The sequence below is a fragment of the Amphiprion ocellaris genome, chromosome 20 (assembly GCF_022539595.1).
Source record: "Amphiprion ocellaris isolate individual 3 ecotype Okinawa chromosome 20, ASM2253959v1, whole genome shotgun sequence".
Taxonomy (NCBI): Eukaryota; Metazoa; Chordata; class Actinopteri; family Pomacentridae; genus Amphiprion; species Amphiprion ocellaris.
In genome coordinates, this window is record NC_072785.1 from 25,929,113 (window position 1) to 25,944,493 (window position 15,381).

The 15,381-nt window shown below is 38.5% G+C and overlaps 1 protein-coding gene and 1 long non-coding RNA gene across 8 annotated transcripts in view; one reads left to right on the forward strand and one right to left on the reverse strand.

Annotated features, from left to right (window-relative positions):
• Positions 1–15,381, reverse strand: part of LOC118471653 (uncharacterized) — a 91,708-nt gene that overhangs the window by 53,208 nt on the left and 23,119 nt on the right. Inside the window, exon 2 of the long non-coding RNA XR_004848999.2 lies at positions 5,475–5,627. This is a non-coding gene — a long non-coding RNA (uncharacterized LOC118471653). The remainder of the gene's footprint in view (positions 1–5,474; positions 5,628–15,381) is intronic.
• smoc1 (SPARC related modular calcium binding 1) overlaps positions 1–15,381 on the forward strand; it is a 78,609-nt gene that overhangs the window by 30,246 nt on the left and 32,982 nt on the right. For 4 of the 7 annotated variants that reach the window (XM_023290593.3, XM_035957405.2, XM_023290592.3 and 1 more), the window contains exons 4-9: positions 3,562–3,674; positions 5,502–5,601; positions 7,689–7,739; positions 8,277–8,324; positions 12,764–12,853; positions 13,257–13,337. In XM_023290593.3, the coding sequence (XP_023146361.1) occupies positions 3,562–3,674; positions 5,502–5,601; positions 7,689–7,739; positions 8,277–8,324; positions 12,764–12,853; positions 13,257–13,337 (483 nt within the window). The remainder of the gene's footprint in view (positions 1–3,561; positions 3,675–5,501; positions 5,602–7,688; positions 7,740–8,276; positions 8,325–12,763; positions 12,854–13,256; positions 13,338–15,381) is intronic. The other 3 variants (XM_023290596.3, XM_023290597.3, XM_023290598.3) reach the window with 3 other exon arrangements.

Below are 15,381 nucleotides of genomic sequence, written 5' to 3' on the forward strand. Positions count from 1 at the left end.
CTCAACAACAGCAGAGATTGATAGGTCTGGAGTCAAGGTTGGAACTTGGCATTTTACCCCTGTTTTTTTCTCAGCACCCCCCCCCCCCCGTCCATTAGGAAAACAGCACTCCAACCAAATCCATTTTTGGAGCCGATTTCGTTCCCTCTGTATGGCAATGCGTGGTTTTGTTTCACAATATGAAGTGTGGTGCCAGGGGAAGGAAAGCAGGGCAAAGCTCACGCAGTCTTTGCAGATGCAGAAGGCCTGTTTGGCTGTAATGAAACCGCTGCTTTAGTTCATGAACCAGTCCGTGTTTATCATGATAAAAGCTGGCGAAGGCTCAGCAAAGTGTGTGTGAGATTCAGATTAAACACAACAAGGCATAGAAATTGCTAACAGGTACAACAAACAGCCACAAACAACAAAAAGTACAAAGTGACGGCTGGTACAACAGGCAGAGCTGCGTTCATAATTCAGCTGTGAGTAAACAAAGGTCCAATGAATACATCATCAATGAGCTCATTACTAAAGATTGATAAATAAATTGTCTTTTTAATCAGTCAGGTTTGCAGTGAGCAAAGCAGATAAAAAATGGTAATCAAAAGTGGATATGAAAGACTTTCTCAATGTGAATATAATGCTCAAAGTAAGACATAATGAACAAACTGTTAATTCTGTAGTTTCTATTAATCGAGTTAGAAGTCTATTGATAGTCGTTGATTTAACTTCTAAAAACTTATCTCTGTGTATCAAAGTAGGATATTTCTTACAACTTGTTTCCATTACAAAAGCTTCTTCCTGCCTTAAAATGGCTGAAATGTGCCTCTACACCACTGCTTCCTTTAAATGTTCAGATCTATTAAGTTCCCGCCTCTTTCTCTGGCTCAAGCACACCAGCTCGCCTACAACTCTGCTCAAACACGAGCCGTGTTTTCAAAATAATTACAAAGCAAATCAGAAGTTGAACTGTCACATAAAAAAAGACAATGCAAGTTATAAAGAACAAAAGTAACTTTGTGTGTATAGCACCTTCAAAACACAGCTATAAAATATTTCACAACAAAGCAAATGTCAAATTAGAAAACAAATTCAACTAATTATTAGGATTGCAAATGTACAACAAGAACAAGATGAAACAATTCAGTCAAGGCAAGATAATGTTTTCAGGTAACACATTTAAGCACCTTCTAGCAAAACGGACTGTCACTGGTAAAGAAACCTAACAACACAAGATATTCAAGGTCTGATTACAGCTCAGAAGTTTACATTAAGGCTTGTTTCCATTAACTGCGTCGGAGCGAATAAAATAGGCTGTTTAGCGTCGTCACAATGTGGCACTTATAGGCTGTGTTAGCTGTAACAAACAGAGTAGAAGAAGCCAGAAACAAAACCAACTAACCGCCAGAAAAACTCAAAGATAAAGAAGAACTAAACAAAACTTTATCCATCTACGAAAAAAATAATACAGAGGAATTGTTTTCAGTCAGGAATATTGTTGTTTATGTTGTTCGAAGTCGAAAACAACAAAAGAAACAGAAACAGCTGATCAGTCATGTGGGTTAAATTTTTGCTACATCAGAACCTATTCTGAAAAAAGGTGTTTCCAATTACCTTTAGCATGTGAACTCTTTTCGAAAAGCAGAGCCAAAAAACACCTCAAGAAAGTGTAAAACTTCGAATTTAGTCCTCTCCATTAACCTTTTCTAATACAATATTTCAAAATACGCATAAAAATACGTTATGGGAATACGGCTACGTTAAAATTACGCTATGGTGCACAATGACAAGTTGTTATACTTGAGTAATTCAGCTTGACATGCTCGAACCAGAAACCGAAGAACAATAATGCAGATTGACAAGATTGGTTGCTTAGGTTTGTTACACATAAAACTCTAAAAATCTGAATCTGTGTTTTAGAGACTGTCATCGGTACACTACAGTTTTAAGGTGGAAATGCTCAAACATGACGTTTACTTCTTATTTTGCTCATGATATGTCTTCCACCATGTAAAAAACACCATATAAACATGTTAACAAGGGGGAAAAAAAAAGATTTTCAATCAAAGTTGTCACTTGCACTACTGGCACTTCCATGTTGGAAAGCAGAGAGCATTATGGGAGTTGAGCTAGTACAGGGCCACCATGATAAAGTCTCCTGGGATGCTTAATACCAACCAACCAACCAACCAACATTCTCATATTGTAGATGAGCTGAAGTGCACTACAATTAAACTAATTTGCTCAAGTAATATACCAACAAAACAATACCATGTTATTAGCATTGCCATTGTGACTTTGCTGATGTTAGCGTTTAGCTCATAGCACAGCCTTATAGGGCCACTATAATGAGTCTTTACCATTACAGGATATTTTTTGCAATCTATTTAAAGCAAAACTTTACTTTGCTAAATTATGGCTTGTGGCATACAGAGTTTCACCTATTTAGAAGGTTTTTCCCATGAAAATAATCCCTTCTTGCCCTAAAATAACTTAGATGTAACTCTACATGGCCTCTATCGCAGCTTATCCCTCCTCTATACTGTATATATTTGTGTATGTATATGTGCATCATTTATTTAAATGAGTTGTTTGGGTTAGTTTTGCTTTCTCTCCATAAAAACAAGCATGACAATGTTCCACAAGCCTTTTCTCTCCAGTGAGACCAAATACGCTCAGTCAAAGTCCATGTTTATAGATTCATGTAACCCGTCTGTCCCTCTCTGTGACATCTCCACCCTTTTCTGGCCCTGTCGGTCTTTTACTGTGGAGGAGACAACATGTCTGTGTCCTCTCAGGTCCACAGCCGGCTTTGTTAAACTTTTATTTATCCGGGGGGAGAATATTTGCCAGAGAGTGGAGGACTGCGGTCGCTCTGGTCAGCTCCCCGGTGTGAATATGTATACAGGAACAGCCGAACATGAAGCCGGCCTCTGCAGGAGCTGCAGTAAAAACAGTAGTCGTTGATGGGAGTTTGAAGCGGTGACCAGCTGGTGTGAAGCCCACTTCGTACCCTGACCTTTAAAGCCACTTCCATCTCTGCCCCTGGAGAGCAGCTCTGGCTCATCAGAGCTGCAGAAACACAAGCTCATTTTCCACTGACATTTTAAAATATCAACGCAGAGAGCATGACGCACTGCTCAGCAGGAACAATGTAGAGTGCACAGCCTACATCTGGCACTGGTAATGGTCAGTGTCCAGGAATGTGTTGTTTTAGTATATTTGAATAGTGTAACAGAAAGTCTCTGCCTTGTCTGAGTTTCATCTATCTGCAGTGCAAAAATAAGGTTTGAAAATCATGCATTCTCCTTAAAAAAGCTGCTTATTATCAGGATAGAAGCAGTGGAATGCAGAGGTTGGAAAAATGGCTCCAAACTCAGTGGAGAAAATGAATAAATAGCAATGTTTTCCCGACACGACTATCAAATCATGCCCTTGAGCAAGGCACTGCAGCGTCAGAGGCCAACAGTAGTAAACTGGGTGTGAACTGGCTGTGTTTGACAAAGAACATGTGTCTTCAGAGCGACAAACAACAGCAGCTCTGCAGGTTTGAGAACAGACGTCTTTGTCGATACGTTGCAGATGCAGGTCAGTCCAAGTGTCGCGTTGAGAGGAACCAGGCTCTGGAACAGGCCCGCAGACCTCAGGAGTCCATGTTCATCCCAGAATGCAACGAGGACGGAACGTTCGCCCAGGTCGGATCATCCATTCCTTCTCTAAATCCGTCACGTTTCGTCTTTCTCTTTCCATTAGTCTCATGTGAGCCGTCATCCTCACATCATCGCACAGTTTAGTTTTTCTTCACTGACAGATATTTCTGCACCTCGTTCGGTATTTATTAGGGCTGCAGTGAACCAAAGAAAATCTCACTCGACGGAAATCATGCCTGCTTTTCAACCGATTGATTGATCGCAGGGAAAATAAATCTGCACGTTATTAATAGATGAACTAAATGGGGCCACAGTGCACCGAGTGCTCTCTACCTGCTAGCCTTGTTAGCTTAAATGAATTCTAAATGAGCATAAAAAGCAGCTATTTAATCATTTTAAACTCTTTCATTCATATGATTCCTGAATATAGAACTGTATCAACTACAAGTTTCAGTACAAGAACTATTGAGGAGTCTAACGCAGACAAGTTAGCGGCTGTTTTCTAGAATATATGCAAAATCAGAAGGAGTCTATTCTACGTTTTGCATACAACAAAATTAGTAGATTTTGTTGCTGAGAACACCTGACTTTTTGTCTATTAGTTTTCAGAAAATGCAGCGACACCAACAATTTCTTACACATGATGTCAGTTAGTTTGGAGTAAAAGTTCAGAATTACTGAGTTACACTAAAAAAGATGAGGCACCTGCAAATGACAAGGCAACAGAAAAAGCTAACTAAACTTTAGTGGTTAATTTTTACCTCGTTACTTAAGATTTTTCCTCCTGTTTTTAATTCTTTCTTTTCTAAAAGTGTCCTACACACTGTCTAATTTGCAAAAATGCATTTATTAGTGATGGTTTGGTGCTAGAATTTAATTTTATCTGTTGGAAACTTTTGCATATGTTTGTCTCTTTCCTACACATTGTCTCATGAAATTCTTTTACCAAAATGAACCTACCTAAGGTGAAAATACCGGGTATATAATGATGAGAAATAAGCATCAAACTAATCACTGAACTCTTAACCCTCCTGTTGTCCTCATTTACGGGCACCAAAAAATATTGTTTCCTTGTCTGAAAAAAATCCAAAAATTCAGCAAAAAAAATCCCCCAAATTTCTGAAAATTTGCAAAACCTTCAGGAAGAAAATTACAATAATTCCTTAAAAGTTTCCCTGAAAAGTTTTATTTAAAAAAAAAAAAAAAAATCCCCCAAATTTGGCAAGAAAATTCTTGTAAATATTTTCAAAAAATGAGTAAAAATCTTCCAAAAAATCTTAAAAATATCTAAAGTGATTACATATATATCAGTAAAACTTCTAATGTTTTCTTTAAGAACATTCACAGAAAAATCAACCAAAATCCAGCGAAATTCGCTGGATTTTGGTTGATTTTTTGTGAATGTTCTTAAAGAAACATTTTTAACATTTCTATTTTTCCACTAAAAAATGTTCAAAGATTCCCCCAAAATGTTGAAAATGTGGACATCAGAAGTTTCACTGTGAAAATATATATTGTTTTCCACATTTTCAAACTTCAAAATGGGTCAATTTTGACCCACAGGACGACACGAGGGTTAAATAAGTGAAACCTTGTAGTCTTCATGAGGTTGGGGGAGTTCATAGTTGTGTTCACCAGTAATCTGTTAGTCTTGTGTCCAGTAATACTGGATTAATCCTGGAAGGCTTCTGAAGTAGAACTTTTCTCCTTATCAAAGTAACACCAGCAATTGTCTGACCAATAATAATGTATAAAATCATATTGGAAAACCAATCAACCAATGGACACAACAGCTCTACTTTTTACACTCTACTAAATATTCCCTCAGTCTTTGGTGTGTTTTACCTTCTTCCATCTGTCTTGCCTCTCCAGGTCCAGTGTCACACTCTGACCGGTTACTGCTGGTGTGTCACCAGCGACGGCAAACCAGTGAGTGGCTCCTCAGTGCACAACAGGACCCCGGTGTGTTCAGGTACTGGGGGGAAACAGCCTGGAAACCTGTGGATGACATGTAGCACATCCCAGTTATTCAGAGTAATGTTTAACAGGTTGTATGACTAAAAACTCAGATCAGCTTGGATGTTTCCTAACTATTCTTTATTAGGGTGGAGAATCAGCAAAACAAGCATTTAAATGGTGACTGCATTTTTTGGGGGATCTTGCAGCCAATAGTTGCAGAAAGCCAAGTTTCTGGGGTTTGAGACCAACTTGTTTTCATTTTTCATCTATTTTTCATAATTCAGAAACCAAATAGTAAAAAGTTTTCATTTGTATGCTTTAGATTTTCCCTTGTAAAGACTGAAAAGGGTCATTTTGCTGTTTCAGTAAACACATTTCAGGTAAACTGAGTAGGTGATCAGTGAACTCTTAGCTGCGCTGATGGAGGATAAAGAGCAAACGGAGCCTTTGGATGACAGTTAGAAAGGCTCTAACAGTGTGCCATGGTGCTGCACATGTGTACTACATGTCATGTGGCGTATAGCAGGTGCAAGGTCAACGAGGAGGCTAATGGCCATACATGCAGGGGCCTCTGAAGCCTCCAGCTCCCCCCATCGTCCTCTAAATGCTCTCAGCAGGCCGGAGCAGCTCTGCACACTCATCCTGAATGGGAACACTTTATGATAATCACCATCATTTTCCCTCAGAAGATAATTCACAGGGGTCTTTGCCAGAAATTGGACTGCACAGCCACTGGAGCATATGGTGCAGATTTTGTGTGGAGAGTGTGGTGAAAGTGGTCGCATGCCCCTGTGAAGCTGCTCAGCAGACGGCCAGAGGCTTCCCGCTCTGTCTCCGCTGTTTCCTCTCCCACTTCATTCATCTTTCTCTCTGCCTCCACTCTCTCTGAGCATTTTCTAAACTCTGAACCTCCAGTTTGTGCCACTAATCACCTGTATGGTCTCTGCTGGCACCTGCTGCTTTTTAGCTCTTTGAAAAAACAATCAGTGAGTTCACAAATGATGCGTACTTATTAGTGGTGATCACAAAAAGTTGGGATGGTATCACGGCTTTAGAGTCATGGATCGGATCATTTTTCAGATTAGTGAAAAGGAAAGTGTTGTACATTTACTGCTGATACTGCAGACATCGTATTCATGTGAACCCACTTTGCAGCTTATCACTGCAACTCTGCATTGAGATTTAGTTATTATATTTCTCCCTGAGGCAGAAGTATGTTTCTACGTGATTTGGATGACACAAAAAAGTTTCTTTCATGAAACTTGTTGGGGAGGTGGAACATGCCTATTTAAATTTTGGTTCGGATTGATTTTTTTAAAATTCAAAGACATTTACCTGCGCTCTTCTGGTTACTTTGATGGCTAAACTTTGCAATTAATCCGCAGTTCACATGTGACAAACTGATGTACGAACAACTATAGTCTATTATATCACAAATACTTACACATCAGGAGACAAGTATAGAAACAAATTAAACATGTAAGTAGCAAAGTAACAGTGAAATTTGGAGTAAAAATGAGAATACAGTGAAAAAAAATTAAAAGGAGCAAAAAATGTCCAGAAACTGTGAGGTTCAGAGAGTAAACCGGATGAAATACAATTAATCGCAGCATTTAGCGCCTTAAAATTGAGGATTTGTCTTTGATAAGACAGTAAAGGAAATATCTGACACTTAAGAATAACTTGCAATTGTGCTAAAAACATTTCAATCTGCAGAAATGAATCATTCCTACAGATCCAATGTGCTTCTGTAGCATATCTTGACTCTCTACACCTCATCATCACTCAGAGAAAGGAATCTTTTCAGTTTCTCATGTTCAAATGAACTCTTTATGAAAACCTAAAATGTAGTTTATTGCACAGCAACACGGGCTCTACCTGCCTCCCTTCTGTCCTGCATAAGATCCGATATCTTCATTGTTTCTTGCAAAGGTATGTATGACGCTGGAATCAGAATCTGGGCACAATAAACCGTCTTTAGAGCTGCTGCAGAGGTTCATGCCCACCTTCCTTCACCATCCCTCCCATTTAGAATGAGCATTGCTGACAGACGCCCCTGTACACTATGACCCAAATCAATCATCTCACATACATTTGCAGGAAACTTCCGTGAATTTATGGGAACTCATGCTGGGACAAGTGGATTGTCAGGTAGTAAACTTCCTTCTGGTTGCATTCACTCTAAATTCCTCCCCCTTTATGTTCTTCTAATTGGTTGCAATGTCTAATTTTGCTCTCTTCCTCGATGCATCCATGCATGACCCCGGCAACCTGCATGCACAAAACCAGAATGATGTCTGAAACTTAATCGCTTTTTAATAATATGTGTCCACAGATGGAGCGGATCAATCAGGTTCGTATTAGTCTGGATGAAGATAATGGAATAAGCCCAATGTTAACTATCAAGTACTAACTGAATGTACTCATCAGTCTCAGTATCAGTGTGTTAGGTAACCTGTGGGAGTTGTGTTTTTCTGTCACTGTGTCCTGTGTTAACCTGAGAACATTCAGTTCCATTAAATAAAAATCTAGCAACTAAAAACCTATTTATTTGCAGCACGGTGGTGGATTTCAAGTAATTGTTTTGCTTTTTTAACATGAACATAGATAGATCCTTTAAAAGTGCTGGCTGTTGCTGGATTCTAACCTTCACTTTGTTCATGCTGTGCTTCTTTCCTCCCTGTTCAGGGTCAGTAACCGACAAACCACCAGGGCCACCAAACTCTGGTAGAAAAGGTGAGCTGAGATCTGCTGTATGTTGTGTGTGCATGTGTGCGACTGTTTCTGTTTGTATGAGAACGAGAGCACGAGTTCAGAATGTCTTCTGACCTAATTTTGCTTCATCTGATAAGCACCAAAGTCCATATTTGTACAAATGTACAAGAGGAGCGTTTCACTTTTAATTTTAAGGGAGAAGGAGCTTTGGCTAAAAATAGTAAAATGAATACATCACACATGTTAGCATGATGCTGAGCTTTTTAAATGAACAAGATAAGATCTCAAATACAGGCACTACAGTGTAATGCAATCTTTAGGTGTATGTTAAGCATCACTATTGGAGTCAGTGACAGTTCTGGCTGCTGAACAGAGAAAATACTGTATAAACTCCTGACTGCTTTGTTCCATTTACGTCTTCATCTCTTCTATACCTGCTGAATTAGTAAAACATGGCAAAAGAATAAAGACGTCTTCTGCTAGTTTGCTCAAAGCCGTTCAAGCTATGAACCCTCTGAACCCCAAAACATGACGATGTGGTTGAAAGGCGTGCTTCTTCTTCTTTCTTTTTAGAAAGAAATGCCACAAAATAGTCATATATCATCACCAGAAACTTTAAAGACAGAAAGAATAGCCAGATATACTTTCCAACAGCCATGAATGCATCACATCTGATGTACAGTTCCAGCAGTGACAAAAAAAATAATGATTAGACTTTCAAAAAAGTGATATTTTGTCAACATCAATTTATTCTATATGTCTCTTTTTTTAAATAATCAAAAATAAACTATTCGCAGCGGCTCCTGTAAAAACCACGTAACTGTGCCTTTTTTTCTGTGATTCTGAGACTTGTGTGGGGTGAGAGAGACTGAGATTAAAATAATATATACTAGATCAATAAAATAAATGTAGCATGACTCAAAAATAGTATACAGAGGTGCAAGTCTTCAGCAAACAGTTGGAAGATACATTCAGCATGGTGAAACATCTTTATAGACTAAACATGCAGAGTAGTGAGAAAATGGCTTGTAGAGGTTGTAAACATGTAAAAATGTTTACTCAAATAATCTATTTATCACTCATTGAGCCCTCTTTTTTTATTTTTTTTTTCCAATATTGGCAACACCTGTGGGCATTTGTGACAATAAATAAAAAATGTAAAATATATATAATACTTAGAGCCACATTTTTCCATTGCCATGTTGATTCCAATTTTAGTTTTTTCTACATTTTTGTGAAGTAAATAATCAAGAGTAATACAACATGATTTTTGTCTTTTTTATGATTTATAGCATTATAACTGTGTCAAAGAGCACTGTAGACATTTGAGTTCTCTCTATATGTAGCCAGAAGTTTAAACAGAGGAGCAGGACTTCATATTGCAGTGCAAAATGAGTCCACAGTGGGGAAAAAAGTGTATGAGAAAAACATCCAAAACCTGCTTGGGGTTCAGAGGGTTTAAGACGAACTAAGGACTACTTTCCTTGACCTGCTTGGATCATCTTACAAAAAGGACTTTAGTTCCAGAAATTTCACAGAAAATTTATCTAAAATGACACATTTAGACTAAGAAAAGATGGACAGCCTTTCAGAGATTTATATTGTTTATGTAGAATTTCAGTTTTCTATACATAGAGTTGTTGTAAAGGCAGGTGTTAGTTGAGGTAAAGGTTTGCTGTTGCTGTTTAATTGTTTTTCCCCCTTCACAGTTTATAGCTCAGAGTCCAGTCCTGAATCAAACAGTAATTGACAAATGCTGTAAGTTACAAGTAGTTAAAGTTTCAGAAAGTACAAATAAAAAGAAATCTGTAACAAAGCATGTGTGTTTGATCCAGGTTTGCTCTGCAGACCGATTCAGTAACTGTTGCACTTTATTTACAGTTTGACCACATCGGGTCAGTCTGACCTCCAGAGTTTCAGTATAAATGTCATCTGATTTAAGGACTTAGACATTAGTGTTTGTAGAATGACCTCCAATCAAAGTTTCTCTGTTGTTTGCTTTTGATTGAATTATTTCCTAAAGGAATGTTCCAGATGCCACAAAACTGCACACGGGTGAGTATTCTAGGCAGCTCAATCCACAGCATTATGTAAGATCCATTCATCTTATCAAGTAACAAAACACTGACTCGTCAGCCGGTTTAAACGTTTCCTTTGTTATTATTTAAAATTTGCCTTAACATGTTTTTAGCTTTTGTCTAATAGCAAAACTGAACCTGAATATGAACACTAGAGAAGTTTGTGTTTCTTACAACGAGATAAAAACTGAAGAAATCTATTTATCACACAGTGTTACAGCAGTGGACACATGCTGTTTACTGTGGTTTCTAACCACACATTTTATCTAGAATATGGGATGTCAGTGACACATATTAAGAGCAATAAATACCAGTCTTCATTATAACTTGTCAACAAGCTTATGTTGTCAAAATAAGAACATTTATGATTTAAAATGCCTAATGATGAAATTATGGTTAAAACCTGAAGATAAGTCAAAGATGACAGCTTATGCAGCCTGCAGCCTGGGAGTAAAGACATCCATACATTTTCACAAAGTTAAATTGTGATAAATAGCTTCATATCGGGCAATTCTGCTATCTTTAACACTACTGTTGGTTATACACTATAAAGCTAGGATGCCATGCAAATTAATGCTTAAGGTGCCTTTTCTCCCTTCCCATCTATAATGTCCTGTCTAATAAAAGATAAAAAATAATGTTAAAAAACAAGAAATACAAGATTGCAAGGTGCTGCCGCTGCTAGCATAAGAGGCTATTATTCATCTAGTGCAGCATGTGATAAGAAGACACAAAGTTCGCCCTGATAGTGATACAACAGGAGAAGCCAAAAAGCGTTTAGCTACTTGAAACAATAAATGTTTTCAGATTTACAGAGTTTGTCCTGCATAGATGAATTCTTGGCGCCCACCCAAAGTGGTTTTACCCAGCACCAAAACGATCGGAACTGAGATTAAAGTAAAAAAAATCTATATTTTTTAACCAAGGACAATGCTTAGATTTGTGTCAAATAAGGTAACAGTCTTGTTTACCTTTACTGCACATATACTAATTATGCTAACTGTCATTTATAGTCACCATCCAAAGGCTCATTCTGAGTTAAGAAAATCCCTGATTTCTAAACACACAAATGACTGAAATTCCAGGCTGATTCACACATTAGAGGGAAAGTCTTGACAACAACAAAGAATGTCATAATTCTTCCATAGATCTTTTTAATGTGAACTATTTGAGTCATATTTTGGGAAAAATCTGGACAATAGATTATAACGTGTCCTCCTTATAGACCAAAGTGTGAGTCAAGTCCAATAAACTGATATTGAAGTCCAATAATAAAAAAAAACAACAACAAAAAAACCCCAAATTATACTGCCAAATTTGAATGCAGTCTGGTTACATGTTGAGATCTTATGGTACGTGTTCACAGGGGTATTTATACATGTAAAGGGTCGCATCCCTTCCAACAATGGATGCCTGATTGGTGTGCAACTAGCCACCATAAATGACTGACAGGAGCTCTTCAACAGGAATCCAATGAAGGCTTCACCACCCTACAGTCATGCAAACACTGACTGCACCTGATTGGACGAAACACTCGATCACAATATGCTACTGGATTTCAACCTGGACCAACAACATAGCAGCTCATTTGGAAATTTTTATTGCGAAAACAGTTGACCAAAATGTGTTTAAGGCAAGAAATCAGCCAAATGGTAGCTCCATCTGTCTCTGTTTTTGACCAATAGTGGTTAAATCAACAGTTTTTGGGGAGTTTAGTGGCAATGAGCGGTGATTGGATGCCCCTGATTTGCATAAAGTAGCCAAAACAACAATTTTGTGACTCTTTTTATCCATATCTAAACTACCAAAATACATTGCATGGCTGTTAACATGGATAATAAATGGGAAGCGTTGAAGTGGCAGATCCAGTGGACACGTACCATCACTCTGAACCAGTGTGAAACAACCAATCGACCAACTGACTGAACAGACTTCGGCACCCTAGCAGGATAAACTAAGTCATTTTGACAAACAAGAATGATAAAGTTCACCCTTTCACATCTATTTGGATTCTAGATGCTACACCTGCACTGCACTCATGCAGGTCCTCATGTGAATGTTTGTGCGACTGTGTTTTTTACAGTGTGAGGGAGTGTGTTTAATGTGCAGCCTGCTCGTGTTGCTGTGAGAGTGATTTATTGACGTGTGCGTGCAGAAACCACAAGTGGGTGGTCGTCCTGTGTTTTTCTATTATTCCACCTGTCTGTCTGTCTGTCTGTCTGTCTGTCTGTCTGTTTTTCCTGTCTGTCTGTCTGTCTGTCTGTCTGTCTGTCTGTCTGTTTTTCCTGTCCGTCTGTCTGTCTGTCTTTGGCCGGGCCATGTGCAAATCCCAACCATTCAACAGTTCTGGAGAGTAGATTGTATTAACCTCAATAATGGTAGTCTCCTTCCGTTTCTTTCTCACCCTCAACCCAGACGACGGCTCCAAGCCCACGCCCACCATGGAGACTCACATCCCCCCCGAGGGCGATGGTAAGCCTCCTCTAACAGCTCTTCCACCTGTGGTAAGACGGTGTATAAAAAACGACTCACATGGGGTAAAAGGCAGCTCGCAGTATCGCTCCTTTGTGAGCTTGTGGGCTTGTTCCAACACTTTACTAAAGCTACAGTGTGCCATTAATTTAATATTCAACCCAGAGATCCCGTTTCTTAAGAATACACCGTGACATCAAATGGAAAATGCCAGATGATATATTAGATATTTTTGGAAAAACCGGGATCTTGGATGCAGTTTTAATTTGTGGGCAAAGCTTGGTTGGGTGTGTTGTTTTTGAACTATGCAGCTACTGGTAATGTTAAATAAAGCTCCGCTGTGGTAAATTCACTTCAACGCGTGAAAGCTACTGATCTGCAATCTGTCATTCTGTCACTGCAGAGATAACTGCTCCGACGTTATGGATAAAACAGCTGGTTTACAAGGAGAATAAGCAGAACAGCTCCACTTCCAGGAAGCAAGGTGAGAGAAAGGAACCTTTAATTCTGATAAACGCATTCTTCATAGATCTGCACAGAAGCTTAAGACTAAATATTGTGTAGAATCTGCAAGAGTTCACCCTGAGAGCCCGACATGTGCTTTGCATCCAAATTCATGTCCCTCTTCTCATTTAAATAGCTGTTAAGGTATTTGTTGCAGCAAGGTGTACAATATATCAAATGAAACTGCATGACTTGGCCTCTCTAATGATACCAGCGACTTGTCTGTGTGATGGAGTGCTGGTGAGAAAATTTAGTTAAAATTTACTTAAATTTAATCATAGTTACAACCTGCATACAGCTGTGCATTCATCTCCACATCCTTTACTCCCTCAGGATTAATAAAGAATCTATCCCTGCACCTCTGTGGAAACAGCATGACTAGAAGTAGAGAGAACAAAAATGTCTTCTCTGCCGCATAACAGTTTTAATGCCATAAATCATTGAAAAATAAAAACAAAAGTTGGACTTTTTTTGGATTATTGGTTTTACCAGGTTGGATTTGTGGCCACAGGTGCTACCAATACTGGGGAAAATGGTGGTCATGTAGAAGATTGTTCCCTATTTACATTATTTTTTTGGTTCCATATTTGTATGCTCTCTGGTTTGCATAAACAACATTTAGTTCAGTCAAAAAGTCCCTAAAGTTTTGTCATGCAACGGTTGGTCACAGCTGAACCACTAATGGCTGCGTGGATGCGACGAAGACCACAGAATGTTTAGTTTTCGCAGAATCTGGTTACAGCTAACGGCTTATTTCTGGTCAATTTTTAAACAATACATGCAGAATAATGATTTTGATGAAATGTCACAAATTTCTGCTTTGATTTGGTTCCGTTTTCTGACTCAACAGTACATCACAGATAATTAGTTCAAGGACCCTCTGAGAGCTGAAACTCCAATGAATCATTTGGTTTTCACAGTTTCTGGCTCTGAAAAATGGTGCAATTTTAGCATTTTCTTCAAACCCAGCAGGAGGTTTTGTGATTAAGAAGGTTAATATGTATGCGATGACATGTTAATATCATATCAAGAGAAAGAGCACAACTGGAGTTTTGTATTTATGCTCGTTACATATCCTTACAAACCGAAATAATGACATTATAAAGATGGATGAAACTTCTGAAGAGTAATACTATCACTAATTTGCTCACCCATTTTCAAATTCTTGCTTCTCGGTTGAATTAGTCCTGACTGTTTCTTAATGTGTTCCTACCTCATAACAAAATAAACTTTCCAAATCTCCTGCCTGGTCTGCCACCTCTGCATGCAGTCTGCTGTAAGTCAACATTACAGTAAATAAAATAATGGCAGCTATTTTCCTTGAAGCACATATTTTTCCAAATTACTTAGTCACACAGTATCCAACTTCCATAGTTCTGATATTGCCAGATTCCAGACATTCTCCCCAACACAATTAAGACAATACATCTCTACTGCCAGCATTTTATGGTGAGATACACATCAGTTTCAAAGTACATCAATTTCATAATGCTAAGTAGATTTTTCCTTGAAACAAACTCGGAAACTAAAAAAATTGCAATCAAATCATGGAAGATCGGGATACAGAATGTATAGCTAGCCCTTACAGCGACCGAGATAAGAGCTTTAAAGTAAAAGTGGTGAAGTAACCCCCAAAAAATCGGGTTTCTCATAGGGTTAATATGATCCAGTACACTATCATCGCAGCATGCTGAATTAAACTGGCAGTTGTTGTACAATATGTGGGAAGCCAGTGAGGAATCGTGTCCTTGACCACACTGCAGATAAACCCACCTCTGTTCAGCTGCACTGTTTACAGGTTGAATTATTAGCCACATATTGATCTGAAGAGAATATGGAAGCTACACCAGAGCGGTTGCTTGAACCCTAAACAAAGTGTACATCAACTCGGCTCTGGTGCGACCAGTTTCAGAACCACTGGTTTGAGATGAAATGTAAAACTTTTCCAGTTTGAAGACAGCTCTGCACCGCTAGGATTATGTTTCTTGGTTTCTTCCCTTTGGTGTAATTTGTTTAGCTTTCTC